This window comes from Martes martes (genome assembly GCF_963455335.1).
Source record: "Martes martes genome assembly, chromosome: 5".
Taxonomy (NCBI): Eukaryota; Metazoa; Chordata; class Mammalia; order Carnivora; family Mustelidae; genus Martes; species Martes martes.
Window position 1 is genome coordinate 89,484,898 of NC_137892.1, and position 13,013 is coordinate 89,497,910.

A 13,013-nucleotide genomic window follows, 5' to 3' on the forward strand; every position below is an offset into this window, starting at 1 on the left:
TTGGTTAACATATAGTGTGTTTATTACAGTTTCAGGGGTAGAACTGAATGATTCATCAGTTGCATATAACACCCAGGGGTCATTACATCAAGTGCCTTCCTTAATGCTCATCACCCAGTTACCCCATTTTCCCCCACCCACCAAACTCTCCTCCAGCAATCCTCAGTTTGTTTCCTATAGTTAAGAGTCTCTTATGGTTTGCCTCCCTGTTTTTAATCTTACTTTTCCTTCTTTTCCCCTTGCTTTGATTCTTAAGTTTAGCAAACCAAAACCAACATTCTTAAGCAAAAACAGGAAAAATGTAAAACACAAGCTAATATAACCTCTTAGTTATTGTCTTACTGTATATACTTCTCTGACAAAACTGTTTCCAAGTATGTTCTTTTTTCCTATTTGCTAAATATTACTTTTTTTGTGAGTTAGTTTTGTGTCATAAAGCACAGTCTCATTCAAGTATTCTCCTTTTAAAAGAGGCTAGAAGATGGTATAAGGGGAAAAACTGTTGAGTCAAAGTGAAATAAAAGGAAAATTATTATCCAACATGTGTGATAAGGCCTAATAAATTATTTTATATAGGATTAAACAGAGAAACTAGACATTAGAAATAAACAAACTACCTGTCTTCACAAGCATGAACCAGTGGAAGGACAAACACCACACACACACACACACACACACACACACACACCAATATCCCTTATCATCCTAAGTATTATTTTACTTAAAGAACAATAGCTTGTTGTAAATAAAACCTCAAATATTTGACCCCAGGAAAATACCCAGAAGACTTGAAGGATATGTAGGAAGGAGTTGGAACAACTACACAGACAATATCTGGCAGAAAATGTTCAAAAGGTTCAAAATTAATACTACAGAAAAAGATAGGATACACACAGAACTGCACCTTTCATGGATGAGCAAGGGTAAACACTGCCTCTTCCTACAGCATAATTGTTTTTTCACACAAAATATAATCTCAAGAGATATTCATCAGTCCCAGAGTTCCCCAGAGGCAGATGCTTATGTAGTTTTACTCCACCATTCCTTTTAAATACTTACTATCATCTCCAACAGGACCTGCAGAACACTGTGCCGGGGGGTCCCGTGCCAGGTCATTCAATTCCTCAAGAAAATAGAAAGAAAAGAAATATATTCACCATAAATGTAACTTTAACCAATTAATAACATTTTCACTCATACCAATATTGTCTATCCCACTACTGAAGTTTTTAAAGGAATACTCCTCCAAAGTCAGAGAGGGATGGCTTTGTGAATCTTTAAGTTAAAGTATTTTGGATTCTTCTTCTTCTCCCCACCCCCTTTTTTTTTAAACAGAGGGAGGGGGTAGGGAGAGAGAGAGAAACTTAAGCAGGCTCCACACTCAGCACAGAGCCTGATACTAAAATTGACTGAGCCACCCAGGTGCCCCAGTATTTTGGATTCTTGAATGCAAATGTATGTTTAAAAACTGGATTATTTTTGCTTAGTTCAGAGTTTAAAAAGTAACTATAAGGAAAATGAACATGTATTATATACTAAAGAGCTATAAAAATGGTTTTAGGGGTGCCTGGGTGGCTCAGTGGGTTAAGCCTCTGCCTTTGGCTCAGGTCATGATCTCAGGGTCCTGGGATGGAGCCCCACATCAGGCTCTCTGCTCAGCAGGGAGCCTGCTCCCCCTCCCCCATGCCTGCCTCTCTGCCTACTTGTAATCTCTATCAAACAAATGAATAAAATCTTTAAAAAAAAAAAGTTTTAAAGAAATGGTTTTAAAGTAAAAACTTTACTAGTTTTCAAAAAAGAAGTTGAATTTCAAGGCCAATTTTTGAACCAGAGAACTATTAGGTTACCCTTGGGACAAGTTCTTGAAGTCATCAATATTTCAAATAATATGAGACCACCTGACAAGATGTTATGTTTTCAGCTAATATGGACTGCCAGGGTTCCAAAGGTAGCTGAAAAAACTTAAAAAGGGATGTACTGAAAAGGCTGGACATATTAAAAAGGCTTAAGTAATAAAGCCCATCATAAAATTTTGTAATCAGAGACAGATCTACCCGTACTAATGCTCTATTACCAGATGCCAGCTTCTTAGCTATTTTAACATTAGGAGCCCACAAACTTACTGGATGGGAATCCTGAAAAAACCACAAGACAGGAAATCATATTCTATTCCTTTCCCTCTTGGCTTGGTATTGGAGATTAAAAACAAGGGCTAGTTTTAGATTATGGTTTTTTAAAAAGATTTTATTTATTTATTTGACAGAGAGAGAAAGCACAAGCAGGAGGGAAGGGTAGAGGAAAAAGCAGACTCCCGACCAAGCAGGAGCCTGATGCGGAACTTAGTCCCAGGACCCTGGGATGGTGACCTGAGCCGAAGGCAGATGCTTAACCGACTGAGCCACTCAAGCACCCTGGATTATGTTTTTAATTAAAAAAAAAAAAAGTTGTTTTTTTTTTTTAAAAGATTTTTATTTATTTATTTGACAGACAGAGATCACAAGTAGTCAGAGAGGCAAGCAGAGAGAGAGAGGAGGAAGCGGGCTCCCTGCGGAGCAGAGAGCCCGATGCGGGGCTTGATCCCAAGACCCTGGGATCATGACCTGAGCCGAAGGCAGAGGCTTTAACCCACTGAGCCACCCAGGCGCCCCTAAAAAAAAAGTTTTAAAAAGTAATTTCTACATCCAAACTCATGACTCCGAGATCAAGAGCTGCATGCTCAACCAACTAAGCCAGTCAGGTACCCCAGTATTATATTTTTAAATGACAAAAGTAAAAACAGTAAAATCTAGTATTTTAAATGTACAATAAAAAGTATCCAGAGCCCACAGGACACCTGGGAGGCTCAGTCTGTTAAACGTCTGGCTCTTGATTTCAGCTCAGGTCATGATCTTGGGGTTGTGAGACTGAGCCCCGAACTCCATCTGGGTGTGGAGCTTGCTTAAGATTCTCTTTCTTCCTCTGCCCCTTACTGCGCCCCTCTCGCTTTAAAACAACAACAACAACTTATAATAAAGCACTATTCACGGGGCGCCTGGGTGGCTCAGTGGGTTAAAGCCTCTGCCTTCGGCTCAGGTCGTGATCCCAGGGTCCTGGGATCGAGCCCCGCATCGCATCGGGCTCTCTGCTCGGCAGGGAGCCTGCTTCCTCCTCTCTCTCTGCCTGCCTCTCTGCCTACTTGTGATCTCTGTCTGTCAAATAAATAAATAAAATCTTTAAAAAAAAAAAAAAGCACTATTCAGAACCCAGAAATAAACTCATGCTTATGTGGTCAATTAATTTACGACAAAGGAGGCAAGGATATACAATGAAGAAAAGACCGTCTCCTCCATAAGTGGAAAACTTAGCAGCTACATGCAAAAGAATGAAATAGGACCACTTTCTTACCCTATACACAAAAATAAACTCAAAATGGATTAAGGACTTAAAAGATTAAGACCTGAAACCACAAAACTCCTAAAAGAAAACATAGGCAGTATACTCCTGGACATCTGTCTTAGAAATATTTTTTGGATCTATATCCTCAGGCAACAGCAACAAGAGCAAAAATAAACAATTGGGACTATATCAAACTTTAAAAAAGGCAACCTACTTAATGGGAGAAGATATTTGCAAATGGCTGATCTGATAAGGGTTAATACCCAAAATACATGAAGAATTCATATAACTCAACCCCAAAAATGCCAGTATGATTAAAAAAGGGCAGAGGACCTGAATAGGCATTTTCCCAAAAAGAGATATAAAAATGGCCAAGAGGCACATGAAAAGATGCTCAACATCACTAATCATGACGGAAACACAAATCAAAACCACAATGAGCTAACACCTCACACTTAAAGAATGGCTAGTATCAAAGAGACAAGACAGGGGCTCCTGGGTGGCTCAGTTCATGAAGCATCTGCCTTCAGCTCAGGTCATGATCCCAGCATCTGAGACTGAGCCCCGCATAGGGTGCCCTGCTCAGTGGGGAGTCTGCTTCTCCTTCTCCCTCTGCCTCTGTGTGCTTGCGCACTCTCTAAAAATTAAATCTTAAAAAACAAAACAAAACAAAAGACATAAGTGCTGGCAAGGATGCAGAGAAAAGGAAATCATTGTGCACTGCTGCAAGGAATGTAAATTGATGCAGCCACTAAGAAAAGCATAAAGGTTCCTCAAAAAATTAAAAATAGAAATATACGATCCAGCAATTTCAATTTTGGGTATTTACTCAAAGAAAATGGAAACACTAACTGGAAATGATATATGCTCCCCTGATATTTACTACAGCATTATTCACAATAGCCAAGATACAGAAACAAAGTATCCATCAACAGAAGAATGGCTAATGATGAAGTGATACACACACACACACAAAGAAGTATTATTCAGCCACAAAAAGTAATGGAATCTTGTCATTTGTAACAACATGGACAGACCTTGAGGGTATTATGCTAAGTGAAATAAGTCAGATAGAGAATGACAAATACTGTACAATTTCACCTATATGTGGATTCTAAAAATCAAAACAGATGAAGAAACAAAACACAGAAACAGACTCATAAATACAGGGAATAAACCTGAAGCTGTAAGAGGAGGGTGTTGGGGAGGTGAACAAAATAGGTGAAGGTGATTAGAAGGTAGAAACTTCCAGTTATAAAATAGAAAAATCACCTGGCTGTGAAGTAAAACATAGGGAATATAGTTAATAATGCTGTAATAACTTTGTGTGGGGTCAAATGGTAACCACACTTAATGGTGTTTCATAATGCATTTAAATGTCAAATCACTATGCTCTACCCCTGAAACTAATATAATACTGTGTGTCAACTATACTTCAATTAAAAAAAAAAAAAAAAAAAAACCGGGACACCTGGGTGGCTCAGTTGGTTAAGCAGCTGCCTTCGGCTCAGGTCATGATCCCAGCGTCCTGGGATTGAGTCCCGCATCGGGCTCCTTGCTCGGCGGGGAGCCTGCTTCTCCCTCTGCCTCTGCCTACCACTCTGTCTGCCTGTGCTCACTCGCTCGCTCTCTCTAACAAATAAATAAATTAAAAAATAATAATAATAAAAAATAAAAAATAAAAAAAAACCTATTTAGAATCTTATTAATGAGTTCTAGAAAGGTATGATTTAACAGTCCAAATATTATATAGTTTTTAATTTACACCACATAGTTATTTCTGTAAGTCCCTTCCTCTGAGCTAGCTTAACCAGTCATTTTGGTTAACATCAGTTAATAGTAACACCAGTTACTCTGTAGTATCCTACCCGCAAGCTTGGAAAACAAAGCACAGACTACAGATATAAAGTTCTGCATTTTTCTTTTTTTAATTAAAGTTCTGTATTTTTTTTAAGTTTATTTATATTTTCCTTGCCCATCTCAAGAAAAATAATAACTGGGGCACCTGGCTGGCTCAGTAAGAAAAGCAAGCAACTCTGAATCCTGGGGTTGTGAATTTGAGCCCCAAGGTGGGGGGAGAGATTACTTAAAAGAAGAAAAAACATTGTACAGTTCCCAGTCCCAAATGTTGCTTCTAATACAGGTCAGTATAACTAAAAACACTTGCTTGATTTAAAACATAAAAGCCACCTATTTTTTTTTAATTAAAAATTTTTAAAGTAATCTCTACACCTAACATGGGGCTCAAACTCACAACCCCGAGACCAAGAGTTGCATGTTTCTTCTGACTGAACAGCCAGGTGCCCCAAGAGTTATCTATTTTTTTTTAAGATTTTATTATTTGTGAGAGAGAGAGAGAAAGTGAGTGAGAGAGCACAAGCAGGGGGAGCAGCAGGCAGACAGAGAAGCAGGCTCCCTGCAGAGCACAGAGCTCAATGAGGGACTCAGTCCCAGAACCCGATATCATGACCTGAGCCGAAGGCAGCCACTTAATCAACTGAACCACCCAGGTGTCCCAGTTATCTTTTTTTTTTTTTTACAGATTTTATTTATTCATTTGATACAGAGAGAGAGTGAGTGCGCACACACAAGCGGGGCAGTGGCAGAGGGAGAGGGAGAAGCAGACTCCCCACTGAGCAGGGAGCCCCATGTGGGGCTTGATCCCAGTACTCTGGGATCATGACCTGAGCCAAAGGCAGCTGCTTAACCGACTGAGCCAACCAGGCATCCCTATTTTTTTTTATTATTTTTTTAAAAGATTTTTATTTATTTATTTCACACAGAGAGAGAGAGACAGTAAGAGAAGGCATACAAACAGGTGGAATGAAGATAGGGAGAAGCAGGCTTCCTGCTGAGGAGGGAGCCCAATGCAGGGCTCAGGCCCAGAACCCTAGGATCATGACCTGAGCCAAAAGGTAGACACTTAACAACAACTGAGCCACCCAGGTGCCCCTATTTTTTTATTTTAAATTTAGTAATAAGTTGCTATTAAAATAAAACAAGAACAAAACAAGTTTTTCTGAAGTCCTACCATGTGCATTAAATGGAATTTTTTTGTGCTTTAATATTTTGCTCTCAAATTAAGTCATCTTTTTCCATCTTGAAGGACAGCAAGGTTTAACATCAAGAGCTAAGATTTATCTAAGTTGAATATAAGAGCAATCAGTCTGTTTGATGAGCCAGTATGATATAATTAATTTTAAAAACCTCACCCAAACTTATGCTAATAGACATTTAACACCTTCATTCAACACTTCCTTGGTTCAAGGCACTGATATGGATGAATCTCGAAAGCATAATGCTAAGCGAAAGAAATCAGATATAAAAATACTACATTTTATATTATTCTACTGATACGACATTTTAGAAAAGGCAAACTTATAGTGACAAAAAGCAGATCAACAGTTCTAGAGGGGTTGGAGGGAGATGGAGGGGACTAACTACAAAAGGACATGAGAAAAACTTGGGGGGTGATGGAAATGTTCTACATGATAATTTTGGCAGAGACTGCATAACTGTGTATATATTTATCAAAACTCAAACATACTTTATACTTAAAATTGATTAATTTTATTGTATATAATTGTATATACTGTATATAATATATAACTCAAAGTTTTTTTTTAAAGTATCCATCTATCTTTTTTTGTCTTTTTAAATATTTTATTTTTAAAAAAGTAATCTCTACATCCAACATTGGGCCCCAAGATCAAGAATCCCTTGCTCTACCAATTGAACCAGCCAGGCCCTCCTCTATCCATCTTTCTATATGCATAAAACCTCCTAAGAATACACAAGAAATTAGTTAACAGTACAGCTGACTCTTGAACAGCTTGCGGGGGTTAGGAGCACCAACCCCCCACACAGCAGAAAATACGCATTTAACTTTTGACTTCCCCCAAAACTTAATTAGGTACTTGCCTTCAGGAAGGAGAGCCTGCTTTAGAGGTGAGAATGGGAACTCTATATATTTCCTTTATACCTTTTAAATTGTATAACAAGTGTATTTATTGCCTATTTGAAACAGAAATTACGAGTTTTGACTGTAAATCTGGATTATAATAAAACAGCTATTAAAAGTTGTAACCATCTAGAGGGTAATCAAATAGTGAAAACCCAGTTAGACTGAATAAACATAGAAGCTACACAATTTGATGTCTTTGCATCAAGATGTAACTGAAATTGAATCTTAAAATTTAATAAAGGCACTGATGTAGACAGATCACTTACTCTGGCAGAAGAAATACCCTAATATATCAGACAACTTTTTGTTTAACATTTGACTTTATATCTATACATTAATTTCTTTGACTTATTCTAAAAGCAGCAGCATTCGGGGCGCCTGGGTGGCTCAGTGGGTTAAGCCTCTGCCTTCGGCTCAGGTCATGATCTCAGGATCCTGGGATCGAGCCCAGAATTGGGCTCTCTGTTCAGCAGGGAGCCTGCTTCCTCCTCTCTCTCTGCCTGCCTCCCTGGCTACTTGTGATCTCTGTCTGTCAAATAAAATCTTAAAAAAAAAAAAAAAAAGAAGAAGAAGAATAAGCAGTATTCAAGGATGCCTGTGTGGCTTGGTCAGTTGGGGGACTGCCTTCGGCTCAGATTGTGATCCCAGGGTCCTAGGACTGCATCCCACATTGGGGTCCTTGCTAAGCGGGGATCCTGCTCCCCCCTCTGCCTCTGCCTGCCACTCTGCCTGCTTGTGCTCTGTCTGACAAATAAATAAATAAAAATCTTAAAAAAAAAAAAAAAAGGAAGAAACGGTATTCAGATTCATCTTGTATATCAAACAGCAAATTAAACATTACTGGGAATGAGAGTGGGGCTAAGACAAAACCAAAAATCAAGGAAATCTATTTTTTTTTACTTATTTGTCAGGGAGAGAGAGCGAGAGCTCACACAGGCAGGCAGAGGCAGAGGGAGAAGCAGGCTGCCTTTGAGCAAGGAGCCCAATGCGGGACTCGATCCCAGGATACTGGGATCATGACCAGAGCCGAAGGCAGCTGCTTATCTGACTGAGCCACCCAAGCATCCCAAGAAAACTTCCTCTTCTCCCTCATCAGAGGACTCAGGCATTCAATTCGTGTATTTATTTCTGTTTGAGGGAACTCCACCCTCAACTCAGTGTGGGGCTCGAGCTCGTGGCCCCAGAATCCAGCACGAGATGCTCAAACGACTGAGCCATCCGGGCGCCCCTTCAAGGAATCTATTTACTGAAAAACTTCTCTGTAGAAAGAACAACAGAGAAATAAAGTATACATTTAAAAATTGAGGAAGAAGAGGGAGGAGGAAACTGAAAGTTAAGGTAGAATACTCAATTTTTTTTTTTTTAAAGTAAGCTCCATGCCCAATGTGGGGCCTGAACTCATGATCTTGAGTCGCATGCTCCACTAACTGAGCAAGCCAGGCGCCCCAAGAATACTTCAGTTCCAAAAACATTTTATATTCTCACTTTCCTTGAAATCTAAAAAAATAGCAAAGACTTGTTTATTTTAGAGAGGTGGGGAGAGGCAGGGGAAAGGTAAAGAGAGTCCTAAGCAGACTCTGCACAGAGCATGGAGCCCAAGATGGGGCTCAATCTCATAACCCTGAGATTATGACCTGAGCCGGAACCTAGAGTTGGACACTTGACTCTGTCACCCAGATACCCCTTGAAATCTAAAAAATATTAAAATAAAGGTCTTATTATGGGAGCAAACTATAGATTTCACTGTACAGTTCTCAACTTAAAAAAATTATTTGATGCTATATTCTCCCCTTATTTCTAGGTATATAGCAGAACTAGAATTTTTAAAGATCAAAGGTCATAAACAATTTTGATTCTCTACAACCCTCCTAAGTGTTTTTCATCTTAGCTCAAACAGTCCTATAACCTTATACCAATTAATTTATTTTAAAGTTTAATTCTCTATGGATTTTTAAAAACATTTTTATGTATTTACTTATCTGAGACAGAGAAGGAGAGAGACAGAACACCTATGCATGCAGGAGCAGGGGGGATGAGTAGAGGGAGACAGAGAAGCAGACTCTCCACTGAGTGGGGAAGCCAGACCCTCGGCTCAAATCCCAAGACTCTGAGACCATGACCTGAGCCAACGTTAAACGCTTAACCAAGTGAGCCACCCAGGAACTCTTCTATGGATTTTTTTTTTTTTTTAAGATTTTATTTATTTGACAGACAGAGATCACAAGTAGGCAGAGAGAAAGGCAGAGAGAGAGGGGGAAGCAGGCTCCCTGCTGAGCAGAGAGCCCGATGCAGGGCTTGATCCCACGACCCTGGGATCATGACCTGAGCCTAAGGCAGAGGCTTTAACCCACTGAGCCACCCAGGCGCCCCACTTCTATGGATTTTTTAATACATTTCCTACTACTATCATTTTTGGCTCAGGAATATGATTTCCAATGAAGAGATATACAGGAATAACAACAGTGCCTTACATTATTCCTGAAGAATATCTATTTTCCAGAGGATTTAAAATGAATCACTATTAAATAAAACAGAACACTAAAACATCTGAAAGCCTCAGATATTTCTGTATTATAGCACTATTCAAGAAAGAAAGGAACCTTCTTAACTCAAGGGGTTGGGGTCCTGGGCAAGGGGTATGTAGATTTTCCTTTCACTTCTTTTTTTTTTTTTTAATTTATTTTTTAATTTGACAGAGAGAGACACAGCAAGAGAGAGAACACAAGGCAGGGGAAGTGGAAGAGGGAGAAGCAGGCTTCCTGCTGAGCAGGGAACTGGATGCGGGGCTCAATCTCGGGAACCCAGGATCATGACCTAAGCCGAAGGCAGATGCTTAATGGCTGAGCCACCCAGGCTCCCCTCTCACTTTTAAAAAGATTTTATTAAAAAAATAAATAAATAAAATAAAAAGATTTTATTTATTTGTCAAAGAGAAAGAGACAGAGTGTGCACAAGCAGAGGAAGCGGCAGGTGGAGGGAGCTGCTGAGCAAGGAGCCTGATACAGGACTTGATCCCAGGACCTTGGAATCATGACCTGAGCCAAAAGGTAGACATTTAACCAACTGAGGCAAGCAGGCGTCACTCCTTTCACTTTCAAGTAATCAAGTCAGACTATTAGTTGGTTAAAATTAATGCTTCTATTAGTTATTTTTAAATAACCCTTCCCCAAATCTTAACAATTATGAAACAAAATATAAATGGCACGAAAACGGATGTGTTTCACCATTTTGGTCCTTAACCTGTGGCATAAGGTGAAAGGAACAAGATGGGAAAATGAAAGGTTACAGTTAATTTCATAGAAAAATGGCTCCAAAGTCAAATTTTAATAATTCTGAATGTTGTTATACAAATCAAAGATCTCTGGTAGTGATAATCAGAATAAGAGATGGCTGAGATCGTTGAAGTGTCTGCATTTAACTCAGGTGATGATCTCCATGTCCTGGAATCAGGTCCCAGGTCAGGCTCCTAGTTTAGCAGGGAGTCTGTTTCTCCCTCCCCAACCCCCCTCCACCCCCGTCATGGAAGCACGTGTACTCTCATTCTCAAATGAATCAATAAAATCATAAAAAAAAAGAGAGAGAGAGAGAGAGGATTCAAGCAGAGATTACAATTCACAGAATTATAATTTCAAAGTCAGAAGAGATCACCCAGACTAATACCCAATTGTAGAAAAAAACAAGATAGAAAGTATCTAACCCAACCCAAGGAAAATATATTAGTAATTAGGAGAGTAAGGAAGTGATGTTCTATAATATCATGCTTCTTTAGTTTGGATCTAAAATGTTAGAAATGTGTAAGTTAAAATGCCTGAGAATTTCTGTGTTCCCCAGGAAATTAAGCTGAAGCTCCTTTAAGATGATTGCACTGCCAAGAAAGAACAGCTAGACCAGTTCTCAAAAATGAGGTCTTGGCACAGCAGGAGCATCACAAGAAAACTTGGTTCCCCAACCAGACCTACTGAATCAGAAACTCTGGAGTGTATGCTAATAATATGTGTTTCAACCAGTGCTCACCACTCCCAGAAATTATGATGTACACTAAATCTTGATTACCTTTATGTTTCACAAATTAAGCAAAGAGACAGAGAGCAAGGCTAGAAAACTCAGGATCAGCAAGACTGGAAGGGAGAGGAAGGTAAAGGGCAAAATGGTAGCACAAAATGAAGAAATCAAGAAAGGGATGAAGCTCAGATAGATAAGGTGTGTTCCACATTTTCAGGATACATTGAAGAGAAACGGTCATCACTATAGCTCTACATTCTCTCTGTGTCACTTCTGTCTTACTAGGGTTGCAACAGAAATGTTAACTTAATTTTTTTACTATCTACTTTTATGTCCAGCCTAAGAGTTGAAGCTAATATTTCAAAATAATTAGCAATAACTAGCACACACATGCTCTCATTCTCTCTCAAACAAATCTTCTTTTTCTTAATCAGAGAGATAGAAAGCGAGCGCAAGAGGGGAAGTGGCAGGTAGAGGGAGACGCAGACTCCCTGCTGAACAAGGAGCCAGATGCAGGACTCAATCCCAGGACCTTAGGATCCTGACCTGAGCTGAAGGCAGCCCCCCCTTTTCTTAAAGATTTTATTTATTTATTTATTTATTTATTTATTTGACAGAGGGAGAGAGATCACAAGCAGGCAGAGCAGCAGGCAGAGAGAGAGGGGGAAGTAGGCTCCCTGCTGAGCAGAGAGCCCGGAGGCGGGGCTCGATCCCAGGACCGATATCATGAACGGAGCCGAAGGCAGAGGCTTAGCACTGAGCCACCCAGGCGCCCCTGAAGGCAGCCCCTTAACCAGCTAAACCACCCAGGTGTCCCTCAAATAAATAAATCTTTAAAAAAAAGCGGGGGGGTCACATGCTGAACTGAATGAGCTAATTAGGTACCCTTAAATTAACTCATTTTTAAAACTTGGGAGATATTACTGGGGAACCTGGGTTGCTCAGTCCGTTAAACACCAGACTCTTGATTTCGGTTCAGGGTCATGGGATCAAGCCCTGGGTTGGACTCTGTACTTAGCAGGGAGTCTGCTTGACATTCTCTCTCCCTCTCTCTCTGCCCCACTCCCTGCTCACATTCTCTAATACACAAATCTTTTTTTAAAAATTGGGAGATAGTAACTCATAGTTATCCTAGTAAGTTTAAAAGAGAAATATGTAATTTCTGAAAATATCAAATTATAAAATCTCAAATTATCGGGTCTGATAGACTTAATTCCCTTGGCACCGTCAAATATTTTCTATTTCTCTGCTATGAACGCTGCCTTCTACTATAAAGACAAACAAATTGATGTGAACATGCAACAATTTCAATCTTTACCTGAACTGAGTATAAGCAGAAGTAGTGACCTTATTCGAGATTAAAGTCTATACCCCTTTAAAAAAAAAATTTTTTTTTTCCCGCAGAATGAGAGAGCATAAGCAGGGAGAGCGGGAGAGGGAGATACAGGCTCCCCGTTGTGCAGGGAGCCTGACGAGGGGCTCAGATCCCAGGACTCTGGGATCATGACCCAAGCTGAAGGCAGATGCTTAACTGACTGAGCTACCAGGCACCCCAATAGTTCCTTTCTTTAGATGATGGGCATTTATTTCCTATTTTTCACTATCACAATGCTTTGGTAAATGTTCTTATTCTTGTACACACAAATTTTTCTAAATACTGCTTCAATTTAAC

The 13,013-nt window shown here is 39.6% G+C and overlaps 1 protein-coding gene across 2 annotated transcripts in view; it reads right to left on the reverse strand.

The window, feature by feature from the left end:
• Positions 1-13,013, reverse strand: part of UBE2D2 (ubiquitin conjugating enzyme E2 D2) — a 113,820-nt gene that overhangs the window by 67,281 nt on the left and 33,526 nt on the right. For both annotated transcript variants that reach the window (XM_080804041.1, XM_080804040.1), the window contains exon 2: positions 1,060-1,123. In XM_080804041.1, the coding sequence (XP_080660167.1) occupies positions 1,060-1,123 (64 nt within the window). The remainder of the gene's footprint in view (positions 1-1,059; positions 1,124-13,013) is intronic.